Source organism: Staurois parvus, unplaced genomic scaffold, assembly GCF_062004578.1.
Source record: "Staurois parvus isolate SC_StPar_1 unplaced genomic scaffold, SC_StPar_1.0 ptg000227l, whole genome shotgun sequence".
NCBI classification, from domain to species: Eukaryota; Metazoa; Chordata; class Amphibia; order Anura; family Ranidae; genus Staurois; species Staurois parvus.
The window spans coordinates 4659006-4675933 of NW_028318023.1; the positions used below are offsets into that span (position 1 = coordinate 4659006).

At 39.6% G+C, this 16928-nt stretch overlaps 1 protein-coding gene across 3 annotated transcripts in view; it reads right to left on the minus strand.

Moving 5' to 3' along the window:
• ADAMTS3 (ADAM metallopeptidase with thrombospondin type 1 motif 3) overlaps window positions 1–16928 on the minus strand; it is a 305366-nt gene that overhangs the window by 164404 nt on the left and 124034 nt on the right. For all 3 annotated transcript variants that reach the window (XM_089679599.1, XM_089679598.1, XM_089679600.1), the window contains exon 4: window positions 8286–8436. In XM_089679599.1, coding sequence (XP_089535725.1) covers window positions 8286–8436 — 151 coding nt within the window. The remainder of the gene's footprint in view (window positions 1–8285; window positions 8437–16928) is intronic.

Consider the following 16928-nt stretch of genomic DNA (forward strand, 5'->3'; position numbering starts at 1 on the left):
CCATCAGTGCCAGTCAGTGCCACCTATCAGTGCTGCCAATCAGTGCCGCCTATCAGTGCGCATCAGCGCCGCCTATCAGTGTGCATCAGTGCCACCTATCAGTGCCCGTCAGTGCCACCTAACAGTGCCCGTCAGTGCCACCTAACAGTGCCAGTCAGTGCCGCCTATCAGTGACGCCTATCAGTGCTATATATCAGTGTTGCCTTTCAGTGCCCATCAGTGATGCCTGTCAATGCCCATCAGTGATGCCTGTCAATGCCCATCAGTGCCACCTACCAGTGCCTCCTCATCAGTGCAGCCTATCAGTGCCCATCACTGCAGCCTCATTAGCGCACATCAGTGAAGGAGATAAGTCACTTATTTACAAAATTTTATACCAAAAACTAAGAAAAAAATGGTTTTTTTTTCAAAAATTTTCAGTGGTTTTTGGTTTGTTTAAGAAAAAATAAAAAACCCAGAGGTGATTAAATACCACCAAAATAAAGCTCTATCTGTCACAAAAAAATGATAAAAATTTCATACGGGTACAGCGTAGCATGACCGCGCAATTGTCATTCAAAATGTGACAGCGCTGAAAGCTGGACATTGGCCTGGGCAGGAAGGGGGTAAAAATGCCCTGTAGGCTTGTGGTTAAAAAGTGAACATAGCTGCCATGTAATTATCAGGATCTACAATTCTTCAGTTCTGGGTCATATGACCTGAAGCAACAGCAGAAGTGCACTGGGACACTGACATCAGCTGAATAAAGTAAATAAAGACTAACCTTTATGTCAGCAATACAGAGCAGTTCTGGGTCTACCTAACATGCTGGGTATGTTATAAACTGTATAACATAGAAATGGAAAAGTAATGTAAAATCAGTTTATTTCAACTTCAATAAATTTTGTTCACTTTCTCACCCCTACCCAACTTAACTGATCAAAGTCAGACTCCAGGCCTGGCACCTTCTCCCCCTCCCCCACCACCTTTTTTTCTGTATATCCACCCTATATCCTGAGGTCTTCAATCTAGTTATGTGGCATCACAGATCCTCCTCTTCTTCCTCCAGCGGTGGCTGGTTCTAAATACTGCAGAGAATGTCACTCAAGTAATGATGCCTCTTGTGAGTCCAGAATGGCTTAATGAGGTCCCTCCAGGGGGGGGGGGGGTGAAAAAGTATTCAAGCCATTAGTTCAAACTAAGGCCGGCCATACATGGGTCAATTTTCCAGCGATTTTTCGTTCGAAAATCGGACCTAAGAATAATCGGATGAGTTTCGCTCTGTTAGTGGGGCAATGACACCAGCTGATTTTTGTGGTTCCTCTCCATTTTGTTTATCGGGCATGCTGGAAAATTTGTGAAAAACTACCAATTTTTGAAATCATTGGTGGCACCATCGGATTACAGAACGAATGATGTTTTCGATTGAAAATTTGGTCTGAATTCAATCCATGTATGGCCTGCTTAACAGCCAGTTTTCAATGTAAATCCTGGTATTTCTCTCATGATAGGTTAGTCTAAATAGGGTGATCTTGTGCCTAGTCTCAGATTTTCTTCCTGTAGATGGGGTATCAAACGTGCATTATCTGGTGTTTCCGGGGCTGGGATCAATTTACTTTACTGAGTAAAAATCTGAACCAAAATATACAAAATATATGTTTTATGGGTCAATATGTTTTACATATTTTTTTTCAGATGTTCCACTTTGAATTATGCAATTAGTGTAATAACATATGTATCTTGCATATACAGTATATATTGGTATATAAATATATATACTATATAATTACAACTACTGATAATGTAGTATTATTTATTCAGTATTGCCTAATTGACCAAACTACTCCATGATTGTCAAAAATATAAAGCCTTAAAATTTCTTTTCAGATAATCTCTAGTTTAAATGTCTTCAAGATCCTAGACAGAAGGGGCTCATTAGATGTTCTATTATGTCATGCCCAGCTCCAAGATATGCATTCCCAAGCAACCAGGAGCAGTACTCCAATCATCCTTCACTTGTGCGTGTTTCCCACCTGTGACAAAGACACTGCCACCCAGAGTCATGACAACCCCAACATATAAACAAGCATTCTTGCCAAATGCAAGCATGATAAAGACTCACTTAGTGGCCTTTACGTTGTTAAGAGGTAATTATTAAATGTCCATTCAAACTAAGGTACTTTTACCCAGAGGTTTCATCTCAAATGCCTAAGTACACTTTGGTTTTTAGTACATTTAAAAAAACATTGGAAAGAATTTCTCATTGATAACAATAAAGCCAGTAGAGTGTTTTTTTTTCTTGCAATCAGAGTTATATATCCTACTGATTTGGTTTCATTAGGGAAGAGTGCAACAGAAAGTACAATGGCAATTACTTTATACATCATCAGGGATCAGTGATATTTAGGCTACTGTTTAAATAAGCCCCACTACATCTTATTTGGTAAAGCAGTGGAAAGCCAAATGGGCATGTGTCCAAGTAGCTCATGAGAACCAGGACCAGCAATCCATATGAAAATTGTACTGATACTACTACAGCAGACTGAGAGCTAATTCATTGCTTATTCACTAAATAATATATTTTTTTGTTATTAAAAACATGCATATGAATGAACACTCCCATCCAGAACTTTGCTTTTTTAGTAAAATTAGATGGGTCATATGACCAAACTCATTCAAAGCGTAGGCTTTAATTTATTCAGTTGTCTGGAACAGGGGTGGACTGACCATTTGGAAACTCGGGCACTGCCCGAGGGCCCGGGGTCAGTAGGGGGCCCCATGAGATGCCCCTGCTACCTTTTTCATAGGCTTTTTTGAGTTTGGGCAAGGACACAGGGGCCCCATGATCCCCTATTGCCCGGGGGCCCCATGAGTTGTCAGTCTGCCCCTGGTCTGGAAACTCTCCTAGTCTGTATAGCTGCACAACCAGGCCACTGTCACCATATATTCTGATAACTGTTTCTGGTTATCACATGTAATAATATTCACCATATAAATTCCTTATTTAAATTCTCTAGATTTATTTATAGTTTTACAAACATTTATATGTAGACCAACATAAGACACAGAGGAGGTTGGGTACAGACTGCTAATATTTTAAAGTGGAGTTTCGGCCATTTTTGTGTTTGCTAACAGTAAGCAACTACAAAAACTGTAGCTGCTGACTTTTAAAACACACACACTTACCTGTACAGCGATGCACTCACTCTTCTCTCCTTCTGTCCTCCACGATGCCGGCATCTCTACTGTGGGCACCAGGCTGTGACAGCTTGCGGATTCACAGCCTGGTGCCCACTGTCGCACTGCGCCTCCTGATTGGTCCGGCAGTCTCCTGGGACCTGTGAAAGTTCCCAGGAGACTGCAGGAGCAAGGAGGAGGCTGAACTTTGCCGCAGTGAACTGAACCGGAAGTGGAAGCTGGTACCTGCCAAAACAAGGTACCCGCCCCCTCCAAAAGGTGCCAAATATGGCAGTGGAAGAGAGAGGAGGCAAATAAGCGGAGCTTCCGCTTTTGAGTGGAATTCCGCTTTAAGGCTAACTGGAGTTTAGCTTTAAAGTGTACTTCAGTCAAATCTGAGAAAACCCCACTTTATGTTTGTTATGTGTTCCCATTCATACAGCATACATAAAATATTTCTTGCAGATGTTTCACAGGAGGAGGTGTCGTGGTTGACTGCAAGGTTTTTTGAATGTTAAGTCAGCCATAGATGGTTCGAATCGCGGCCGGTCCCTGCTGAAGCGACCGAGATTTGAACCATCTATGGACAGGCTGATTTTACCCAATTGGATTGTTGCACAATTTGGATACAACCAGCCTGTCAGATTTTTCATGCAATTATTACCAGTGGCTATAGCCAATTGCAAGAACCACTGTGTTCTCCCAGTAGGGATGGCCCCCTCCTCGCCCCCTAGCCTGGAGAACACAATAGCTCCATGGGAGGGATTTCACCATCAACACTGATTGTGTTGATGGGGGATCAAGCGATTTTCTTTCCTGCAACCCATGTTTGCTGGAAAGAAAATGCATCGCTTATGGGCAGCCTTAACCCACACATAATGAGAATATTGGACGAATGATCATCTGAGTTTTTTCTGCATGCTAGTCTCATATGGAAAGTGAAGAGGTTACTAAAGTTACAAAAATTTGTGTATGACAGAATAAAAATTCGGAAGTGATGACATGTATTGTATTTTGTTTTTGGATAAAAACTGTGCTAATTAAATGTAAATTGTACGATCTGGTATCATACAAGAAAAATTTTCGTGTGTTTCCGCTCAAATAATTTTGGATGAAAGCTGTGTAGTAATGATCAGATTATCGTACTAAACTTTAGACTGAGACTGTCCCAAGTCTGTCCTCATTAACATACAATGCAAGAAGCCCAGCTTTAAACCTTTGTTAGGACAGACAGTATTCAAAGCTACCAAAAACTGATAATGGATCAATTACACTGTTCAACAGGTAAAAAGTTTTGGGCATAACATTAGCTAATCTTACATAATTTTGGGGTGCTGAAAACGAAAATGACCCTAAAAAATGTTGATTGGCTCTAGTTTCCATGATATAGTCACCCATCTAATGACGTAAGCCATTCAAAATTATGATGCAACTTCAGCTGCATATTGCGCAATTGATACTGGTGACCAATAGAAAATTGCATGTATACTGAGATGATGCAATATTAGCCTTTAATTGCATCACTTCACTGCATAAAAGCTGCAGTATCTGTAGCTGATTGTAGTTCGACAGCGTCTTTACATTTCGTTTTATGCTTATATAGGCTACTCAGTAATGCCTCGAACTTGTGTGAATAAAGCAGATAATTTCTGCTATATCTGCGGTGAAATAACTTTTATCTCACAAAAAAGGAGGATAACAGGAATGATTAAGAAAGCCTACAACTTGTATTTTGGCTGCAAGATAGGAGACCAGGACAAGAGCTGGGCACCACATATATGCTGCAATTCTTGTGGGACGGCACTGGAGCAATGGTTGAATGGAAAAAAGGCATCTATGCCTTTCGCTGTGCCAATGATTTGGAGAGAGCCAACAGATCATGTTAGTAATTGTTACTTTTGTATGGTGCCTGCAATTGTAAAAGGGCTAAATAAGAAGAAATAGTTATCTCTGCACTATCCAAATATTCCATCGGCAATACGTCCAGTTCCTCATGGAGAGGGGCTACCAATTCCTAAAGCACCAGAATCCTTCGTGGTTGAGTCAAGTGAGGAAGAACCTGAAGCGTGTAGTCATGTGCAGTTGTAAGAGATAGCCCTTTCCTCGAATACAAGAGAAAAGCCAAGAGAAGCAAAACCGACACAAACTGAAGACAAAACTAGTGAGAATCCTAAGTATTAAAATGATTCAACTTAGCTTATGGCTATAATTTTTCTTGGTAATCCTATGCAATATATTATGCCATTTAGGCTTTGTTATGTAGTCAATATCACTTGCTTTATATTTGTGGAAAGACATCTATCTATATAATTATTGTGCATTATGTAGTCATTACGCCTATAGTAGAAAACTTTCCGTTTACAGAAAAACTAGAGCCAATTGACAAATTTCATTGTTATATTTGAACTCAGAATGTGAAATTCATTAAGAAATGGATCCTTTTGTTTCCAAAACTGGCAAAAAATAAACATTTGTTGAACAGTGTTATTATCATGCACGACACAGACACTGCTACTCATCCCTATCATGAACAAAGAGAAGTACTTCGGCCCCTTGCACACAGGTGAGTTCGATCAAGTCCGCTTGAAAAACTGACAGTCGGACCTGATCAGAACAGTCGTGTGAAAGGGCCCTTAGAAATGTAATTTGCTGGAGGGTCCAGAATACAACATCTCAAAAAGATAGGCTGCAACTTAGAAATATATTTTTTTAAGTTATGCTAAGTTAAGACTAGTAAAAAAATACAAATTAAGTGGTATCCCAGTCTGGTTGCAAAAAAGGAAATATACTTTAAGCAAATAAAGATAATAAAATTAAAAACATAAAAAATCTCCATATAAATATATTGCACACATAACATATACATATGCATCATTTTGATGAACAAGTATACTTCGGACCCCATTAGACTATATACTGTATATTTGGTATCGTCACAGAAATTTGGGGTATTAGGATAATCAGATGAAATAGTAAAAGTCTGTAGTTTATATTTCTTATGTGCAGTTTTGTGCATCTGGCATTTATTAACATGATATGGTATCTGCCTCTATGTCTGTAAGGAAGTACGTCATCTGCTAGAAACGACAAAGTATGAGGGCATCCTTCTCCTCCTTGTAGTTAGTGTCGTTGTTGCTTATGTGTGGTTTCATATAAAGGTGCTATTGACATGGCATTTTCACCACGTCGGTAACAACCCATGCAATCCATACATACAAAGAAACCCAAACAAATAAATTCAAAAATTAGGTTATGTGTAATAAAATGGAATGACACACTAACTGAAATTTATGTAATACTTCATACAAAATCCTTTGTTGGTAATGACAGGTAGTGGTAAAGACGCCTTCTGTATGGAGAAACTAGTCACATGCATTGCTCAGGTGTGAGTCTGGCCAATTCTTACACACAGTCATCAAATCATGAAGGTTCCAAGGGCCTCTTCTATGAACGCTTACCTTTATTTCGTTCCATATATTTTCTGTATGATTAAAGTCAGGTGATTGGCTGGGCCGTTTTAGCAGCTTTATTTTCTCTTTCTTTGAAACCAATTGAGAGTTTCCTTGGCTTTTTGTTTGGGATCATTGTCTTGCTGAAATGTCCACCCTCTTTTCATCTTCATCATCCTGGTAGATGGCAGCAGATTTTTCTCAACAATGTCTTGGTACATTTTTTCTATTCATCCTTCCTTCAATGACATGAAGTTTGCCAGTACCATATGCTGAAAAACAGCCCCACACCATGATGATCCCACCTCCAAACTTCACTTTTGGTATGGTGTTTTTGGGGTGATGTGCAGTGCCATTTGACCTCCAAACATGGTGTGTAATTATGGAATCCAAATAGTTCAATTTTGGCCTCATCTGACCAGACTATATTATCCCAGTATTTCAGAGGCTTGTCTAAATGTTGTGCAGCAAACTTTAAACAAGCTTCAACATGCTTTTTCTTCAGCCATGGTGTCTTGTGTGGTGAGCGTACATACAGGCCATGGCGGTTGAATGCATTACTTATTATTTTCTTTGTACCTGCTAATTCCAGGTCCTTCTGAAGTGGTCTTTGGCTCTTGGACAACTCTTCTGATAATTCTTTTCACTCCTTTGGCTCTTGGACAACTCTTCTGATAATTCTTTTCACTCCTGTGTCAGAAATGTTGCGGGCAGCACCTGGTCATGGCTGGTTGATGTTGAGATTATGTTCCCATGTTCCCATTCTGGATTATGGCCCCAACAGTGCTCACTAGAACATTCAGAAGTTTAGAAATTCTTCTGTAACCAATGGTATCAGTATGTTTTGCAACAATAAGGTTGTGAGCTCTTTGCCTTTACCAATTATGAGATGTTTCTGAAACACCTTGGTAGTGAGACACCTTTATATAGGCCATCAGTGGAGACTGAACCAGCTGATATTAATTTGCACTGACAAGGCGCATGATTGCTTTTTAATTACTGATAGATTTCTGCTGGTGTCTTGGCTTTCCATGCCTTTTCGACCTCCATTTCATATGTGTTTAATATTGTCTATTGTTTAATATTTATATAGTGTCATTCCTGTTTATTAGACATAACTTAATTTATAAACGTATTTGTTTTGGTTTCTTTGTATGTATGGATTGCATGGGTTGTTGCCAACATATGGTGAAAATTTCATGTAAACAGCATCTTTAGAAATATATTTACTTAAAAAATGGTGATGTGTTCAATACTTATTTTACCCACTGTGCACCTTAATTAGACAAAATGGTGCCATCCTCTTTGCTGTTCTGTCTGGCAGAGGTGTATGGACCACAAACATAGCTGAACATAATCAAAAATCACTTGAAAACAGTATACTTCAACTGTATATATTTTAGCTTTTTCCCTAGAGCTCAGCTTGCAAACAGTGTCGATAGTGACGAAGGCACTGGAGTAGACAGACTTTGGTACTAAACACAACTACCCATCCATTACATAACATTATGCATTATACCAACTTATATTTTCTTCAGTAATAAAATTTAGTCCGTAAGCAGCAGCTCATACTCTGTCACCATCAAGGAACAGTTCTAAAAGGTTCACAGAAGTAATAAAGAAAATTGAAGTTGATTTCACAAACATCGCATGTAGATCCACAGGAGAAATTTGACTGACCTGATCTGTTTGGGATGTCTTCAGGCAAAACTTTCTTTGCGGTTGATCTTTTGTATATTACATGTATTCTGCCCTCTTCCTCATCCTTTTGATTTCCTTTTTCAAGAGGTTCAATGAAATATTCATCTTCAGTTGTGCGTATCATTCCAGCCTAAAAATGGAGAAAACAACATTAGATCTACTAATGCTCATGGACTTGTGTGCGTAATATAGCAGGACTATATATATATAATGTAAATAAAATTTATATATATATATATATATATATATATATATATATATTATAAAGACAATACCAAACTAGCTTTTGCTGCAATATTCATCTTAATGCAGAGATGTCATCCTCAGTTTTTTCATTCTGCTACTACTTGTTCTGAGTCTGAAGGCCAGCATCGTTCAACTGATTTACCTGGAGCCTAGGTGTACTCGACCTGTTAACAGATGGTGAAAGAGAAAGCAGTACAGTGATGAGCTCATCTCTCTGTCGCTCTGCTTTCTCCTCCTATCAGCATGATTCTTTTTCAGCACATGAATTGATAGGCTCCTTGTACTCCTACTTCACACTCCTGCTCCGCTAGACAGGGACTGCAAGAGGCTGATACCAGATTAATATCTGGTACACTGGTTGCAATTAAAAAATATATTTAATGATGTATTAATGTAATATCTGCCTGGAATCAGCTTTAAAGGTGAATTCCAGGTATCACAATATTAAAGTGGAACTGCACTGCACCTGAGCAGCACAAGCCAAAAACACTATTGAATTCATTTTTAATATTCAAAGCAAACTTCCCCATCCATTAATGTCCCCATGCTTTATTTAACTGAGAAATAACTTTGAAAAACACCCCCTTGCTTTTCTGGCTATGGCAGATGACTCATGTAGCGTTTACTTCCTGGAATTCATCTGCCCTTAGCTCATGCATGCAGGCAGGAGGGCGTGCTTAGCTGAGAAAACCCCTCCTCAAGACTCTTGGGATATATGACATCATCTTCCTAAGCCTGGAAACCAGGAAGTAACTGAAGAGATGTAAAACAAATTTAAAAGAAGTAAATAAGATGTACTTTCCTATCTAAATACTAATGCTAGCAGCATAAGGATTAAAAATAGGCAATGTTGATTGAGAACATGAAGTTCCACTTTAACCCATAGACACTGAGCGCACGCAAATATGTGGTATCTCAGCTTCTGGGCCTTGACACCGTGTGACTGCATATTTGCATGCCATTAGAAAATACATATGTGCTGAGAGCACACTTCCCGGCTTCTGAATCTCTTAAAGGGCCGGGAGGCGCCGGCGCAAAGGGGTTAACATAATTAACCACTTGCCGCCCTGCCACTGTACATATACGGCGGGAGGGCGGCACTCACAGGCAAAACCACGTTTTAAAACGTGTGATTTGTAAACAAATAGGAGGCGCGCGCAAGGCGCGCCGCCGCCCTATTTGTCCCGCGGATCACCTTAGCGGCTATGTCCCGGCGATCAGCGGCAAACAGTGACAGACAGCACAGCTGCAGTAGCTGTGCTGTCTGTCACTTCCCTGTCAGCTCGAGGATGAGCTGATCGAGAAAGAACAGTTTCTCTTTCTCGATCAGCCTTGTCCCGCCCAGTACACCCCCCCCCCGCCACCTAGTAAAATACTCCCCTCACTCCTATAACCCTTCCCTGCAAAATAAAGTTAACCCCTTCCCCCCCATTGCTATTATTACAGTGTCAGTTTTTTTTTTTTGCACTGATCACTGTATTAGTGTTTTTGGGGATGTCAGTGACCCCAAGTCAGCACCCCAATGTCAAAATGTCCGCCGCAGTCCCACCATAAGTCGCTGCTCGCTGCCATAAGTCCCTGATCGCCGCCATAATTCGCTGATCGCTGCCATTATTAGTATAAAAAAAACCTAAAAATCCCAGTATCTTTCCCGCCATTTGTAAACGCTATAACTTTCACGTAAACCAAATAATTTATACGTATTGGTTTTTTTTTTAGCAAAATGCATTTTGGCAGAAATTTATGACTAAATTTGATTTTTGTATTTTTTTTTTTACTGGACATGTTTTATAGCAAAAAGTCCAAAATATTGTTTTTTTTCTCAAAATTGTCAGCCTTTTTTTTTTATAGCGCAAAAAATAAAAACCGCACAGGCGATCAAATACCACCAAAAGAAAGCTCAATTTGTGGGGAAAAAAAGGATGTAAATTTCATGTATGTACCGTATTGCATGACCACGCAATTGTCCGGTAAACTAGCGCAGCACTGTATAGCAGAAAAATGGTGTAAATTGCAGTATTTATACCATAGTTTGTAGACGCTATAACTTCCACAAAAAGCAATCAATATACACTTATTGGGATTTTGTTTACCAAAAACATGTAGCAGAATACATTTTGGCCAAAATTTATAACCAACTTTGAGTTTACTATATATTTTTTATAGCTGAAAATAAAAAATATTGTTTTTCTTCAAAATGTTTGGCCTTTTTTTGTTTATAGCGTGAAAAATCAAAAGCGCATAGGTGATCAAATTACACCGAAAGAAAGCTCTATTTGTGTGAAAAAAAGGACGTAAATTTTGTTTGGGTGCAGCATTGCATGACCGCGCAATTATCAGTTGAATAAGTGCAGCGCCGAGTAGAAAAAAGAGGCCTGGTCATTAAGGGGGGTAAATCCTCTGGAGCTCAAGTGGTTAAATTGGTCCAGTTTGGTATGTGCAATACCTGTGCCATACTCTGGATGAAGTGGAGATCATGACATCGCTGCCCCACCTCTCTATCTCATCTAACCAGCGAACACTTAGAATTCACGGAGAAAATTATAACAGTTCCCTGAATAACACCCATGCCAAGCGAGCAACCTTCATTCTTCACAATGCAGAAGGGCAGCCACTCAGTATGGCTAGTTCTGAGTTAGTCAATAAATCAAGAATTCTCTGTGCAACCCACTCTGTATCAATCTATACAAATAAAACAAATATGTGAATATAATGTGTACACTAATGATCAAACTGACCCTATGTTGCTGAAAAGCACTAAAATGTGTTCCCACATATACCTGATAAATAAATGACCAAAAATGCTGCGCTACATTCAGGTGTTCTTAAATGTAAACCTTTTTCTTACATTAATTGTGCTATCAATATTGCTCTAATTTAAATATGCAGATAAAAAAATGTAATATGTAAAATATAAATGCAAAACTATATCCACCACTATATCAATCATTTATTAAAATCCAAATAAATACACTCACAATGTTTGTGTACTATGAGTAATGCACAGCCTTAAAAATGTTTTGTTAAATATACAGTTATGGGTTCCCTTAAGAACTCAGCAGCATCATACACTTTGTTCCTTCCCAGTGACGTGATGACGTCATCCAGTCCAGTTCTAAATTCTGAGCTAGAGGCCACATTTTACAGAGCCTTGATGAGGAAGTGTAGCTTCAATGAGTATTTGAAAATGCATGCAAAAACCTCTGTTTTTAACCTAAGTAGTTCAGACAAGTTAGTTTTTTTTAACTGAATACCTTGACAGTGTGCTGGGGAACCTGTTTGTATCATTTTATTCACTATGATGCCCTCCTACAGTGATTCAAGGATCACTCATACCCATGTAGCTTTGTCTACTACCACGGTCACTTCTTCTGGCCCAGTGTCTTCTCACTTAGACCTCTGGACAACCAGTGATGATGTGACTGCTGCCCATGTGCAGTAGAGTTACATCACCCTGGCTCTATTCTGAGTATCTTGCAGATGGCATGAGTATACACTGTACTGCACCACATGTGTTACAATCAAAGAAAAAAATGCTAGCAGATTTGGGAAGCAGTTTTGTGGCAGAGGATATATATACAGTATATATATATATATATATATATATATACACACACACACATTACAGGTGAAACTCAAAAAATTAGAATATTGTGCAAAAGTTCATTTATTTCAGTAATGCAACTAAAAAGATGAAACTAATATATGAGATAGACTCATTACATGCAAAGCAAGATAGTTCAAGCCGTGATTTGTCATAATTGTGATGATTATGGCTTACAGCTCATGAAAACCCCAAATCCACAATCTCAGAAAATTAGAATATTGTGAAAAGGTGCAATATTCTAGGCTCAAAGTGTCCCACTCTAATCAGCTAATTAAGCCATAACACCTGCAAAGGGTTCCTGAGCCTTTAAATGGTCTCTCAGTCTGGTTCAGTAGGAATCACAATCATGGGAAAGACTGCTGAGCTGACAGTTCTACAGAAAACCATCATTGACACCTTCTATAAGGAGGGAAAGCCTCAAAAGGTAATTGCAAAAGAAGTTGGATGTTCCCAAAGTGCTGTATCAAAGCACATTAATAGAAAGTTATGTGGAAGGGAAAAGTGTGGAAGAAAAAGGTGCACAAGCAGTAGGGATGACCGCAGCCTGGAGAGGATTGTCAGGAAAAGGCCATTCAAAAGTGTTGGGGACTTTCACAAGGAGTGGACTGAGGCTGGAGTCAGTGCATCAAGAGACACCACACACAGACGGAACCTGGACATGGGCTTCAAATGTCGTATTCCTCTTGTCAAGCCGCTCCTGAACAACAAGCAACGTCAGAAGTGTCTTACCTGGGCTAAAGAAAAACAGACCTGGTCTGTTGCTCAGTGGTCCAAAGTCCTCTTTTCTGATTAGAGCAACTTTTGCATCTCATTTGGAAACCAAGGACCTAGAGTATGGAGTAAGAATGGAGAGACACACACTGCAAGATGTTTGAAGTCCAGTGTGAAGTTTCCACAGTCTGTGTTGATTTGGGGAGCCATGTCATCTGCTAGTGTTGGTCCACTGTGCTTCATTAAGTCCAGGGTCAACACAGCCATCTACCAATAGATTTTGGAGCACTTCATGCTTCCTTCCGCAGACGAGCTTTATGGGGATGCTGACTTCATTTTCCAGCAGGACTTGGCACCTGCCCACACTGCCAAAATCACCAAATGACCGTGGGATTACTGTGCTTGATTGGCCAGCAAACTCGTCTGACCTGAACCTCATAGAGAATCTATGGGGCATTGCCAAGAGAAAGATGAGAGACATGAGACCGAACAATGCAGAAGAGCTGAAGGCCGCTATTGAAGCATCCTGGTCTTCCATAACACCTCAGCAGTGCCACAGGCTGATAGCTTCCATGCCACGCTGCATTGAGACAGTAATTGCTGCAAAAGGGGCCCAAACCAAGTACTGAGTACATATGCATGCTTATACTTTTCAGAGGTCCAATATTGTTCTATGTACAATCCTTGTTTTATTGATTGCATGTAATATTCTAATTTTCTGAGATTGTGGATTTGGGGTTTTCATGAGCTGTAAACCATAATCATCACAATTATAACAAATCACGGCTTGAACTATCTTGCTTTGCATGTAATGAGTCTATCTCATATATTAGTTTGACCTTTTAAGTTGCATTACTGAAATAAATGAACTTTTGCACGATATTCTAATTTTTCGAGTTTCACCTGTATAGTTACTTGGTAAAGAAAGACTTCAACCCTTTTTTAAATATAGGCACCACATTGGCCTTACATCAGTCCAGTGGTACTGTGCAAGTCATTAACAACTTCAGCCCCACAGAAGCTTTTCCCCCCTTCCTGACCAGGCCATTTTTTGCTTTTCAGCACTGCGCTTTTTTTCAACTGGTAATTGTGCGGTCATGCAACATTGTACACAAAAGAATTTTATATCCTTTTTTTCACACAAATAAAGCTTTTTTTGGTGTTATTTGATCACCACTGGGTTTTTTATTTTTTTGTGATATAAACAAAAAAAGATTGAAAACAATATTTTCTACTTTCTGTTATAAAAAAAATCCGATATTGCTCTATACTGACTGTATGTGACTGTTCCACATGTTTTCTTTCTTTCTGAGGTAATGTTCTTACTTAAAAATGATTTTGCAATGCTGTTCTTACTGATACCATTTGTCTTCAATAAAAGACTTTATGGAAAAAAAAGTAAAAATATCCGATAAACTCATATTTAGTCATAAATTTAGGTGAAAAATATATTCTGCTACACGTCTTTGGTGAAAAAAAATCCCAATACGTGTATATTACTTGGTTTGTGTGAAACTTATAGCATATATATATATATATATATATATATATATATATATATATACACACATACATACCCATATACGAATATACTCAGCTTTTACTTTCTGACTGCCTATCAAATTTCTTGAGGTGCTAAAATGCCAGGGCAGTACGAAAAAAAACCCCAATTACCTTTTATAGAAAGTAGACAGCCCAAGGAATTTGCATTTGCAGAGAGGCATGTTGAGCCCATGGAAGATTTTATTTGTCACAAATCTTTTTTTTTCATACAAAGTTGTCACTCAATGATATATTGCTCACACATGCCATGGCTATATGGGAATAACACCCCAAAACACATTCTGCTACTTCTCCTGAGTATGAGGATACCACACGTGAGAGATTTTTTGGCAGCCTAGCCACATACAGACACCCAAAAACCAATGACCACCTTCAGGCTTTCAAAGGGCATGTATTTCCACATATGATTTCCTCACTACCTATCACAGGAGACCCAAAAATGCCAGAATAGTACAAACAACCTCCCCAATGACCTCTTTTTGGAAATGTATGGCAACAAATGAGATCTGCAAAATACTCACCATGCCCCTTAGCAAATACCTTGATGGTGATTTTTTTTTTAACACTGTGCATTGCAGATGCAATAAAGAATATCACATGAATAAAGAATCATATGGTACAGGGTGCTGGGATTGGTGCATGTACCATGTGAAAGCTGTGGGCCAATCACAGCTCACCAGGAAGAGAAGCATAGGTGTTATGAATCAAATTGATTCATAACAGCTGTGCTAAGATTGTGATCATGTGAGCGCATGGCGACCTGTGGGTGTATGCCATCTGGTCCTGGTGCTTTATTCACTTTTATTCTGTCTAAATATTTCTGGACCATATCAAACAGGAATATTAAAAGAGGTCAATACCTTCCCTCCGCATTGCACAGTGCATTTTTTTTCCTTGGATGTTTATTTGAATTAAACAGAATCTCTCACGGCAAAAATCCAAAACCTGCCACTTCGATTTACATACAGTACAACTGTACAGGTTGTGGAGCTTTCATCTGTATCCCTGCTTTACTATAATATAAAAAAAAATCCCTTCTTCACTACTTAGTTACCACATAAATATGCAGACAGTGTAGTCATGACCCTTGACCTGCAAACTTATTATGGGTCAGTGACTCCCTAAGGCTTGATTCACATAGGTGCAGGTGGTGCCGCTGCGGATCCGCATGAAAATCCGGCTGCACCACCCGCAGAGAGGAAAGTTGACCCGCGGGCGGGTGCCAATAATTCTAATGGCACGCCGCCCGCACTGGAAAACGCAACCGTACTGGGAACCGTTCAGGCTGCGTTTTCAGAAGAAGTGCAGGGACTTCTTCCCTGTGTGTCAAGGGGCACATGAGTCCATTCAAATGAATGGGCTCTCGTGCCTGCGCAAAACGCAGCCCACACGGCCGTATATATGTGAACCAGGGCGAAGAGAAGCAATGGTGAGGAGCAGGGGCGGACGGACCATTTGGAAACTCGGGCACTGCCAGGGTCAGTAGGGGGCCCCATGAGATGCCCCTGGTACCTTTACTTATAGGCTTTTTTGAGTTTGGGCAAGGACACAGGGGCCCTGTGATCCCCTATTGCCCGGGGGCCCCATGAGTTGTCAGTCCACCCCTGGTGAGGAGCTTACGCCTTTATTACACCTTTAAGGCTTCTTGCACACGGTACTGATGTTTGAGCATCTGCTTTTTTTAAACTTAATTTCAGGCGCTTGTTTTGCACCTATCCATGCATATTTACACACGTAGTTGTGCGTAATTGTGCATTTGCGCGTATATGGGTGTTCATGTATTTACACGCACAATATAGTCTTGGGGAAAATTAATTTATACTTCTGTTCATATGCATGCATTCACATGCATTTGCGTGCATGCGATGTAAATTACTGACCAAATATGCAGATTATTTACAAGCCTGTGTGCAAAGACATATTGTAAATAATGTGCTACATTTTACCTCAGTTAAAAAAAAAATGCTGTACTGAGAACTGCAGTGTGCAAGAGGCCTAAAATGAAGTAGAAATCAACCATGGCAGGGCCCATATTCCTACAAGTTGCCTATTTGTCACATTTCAGTTGAGTGCCAGTCCACATGTTTTGCCCAGCTGGCTCTTAAAGTTTCTTTCAGGTAAAGTGGCCCAAATGTATGACTAAGGCTTCATTGAAATAATAAAGTCATCTGTTTCTATCATTTTCTTTATTTTATTAGTAACACATTTCTCAGATGTTATGTAACTTGTCTATCTGTGGCTACTACAGTATGTCATTTTTCCTTACTGGTTCCAGAGGTTGAACCAAATGAACCTTGGCGGCTTTAGTCTGGAAGAAGGCGCTGTATCATGGTCATCTTCCCACTCCTGTGCGCTAATATCTGGCTGGCAAGATTCATGGCAAGGTATGCCAAAAGAGTTACTTCTCATATGCTAAATAAACCATTCCTTAGTGTTGCTATGCTAACAAACTGATGTCTTACTTTGGCTCAGAGAAGCCATTGTCTGCAAAAGCC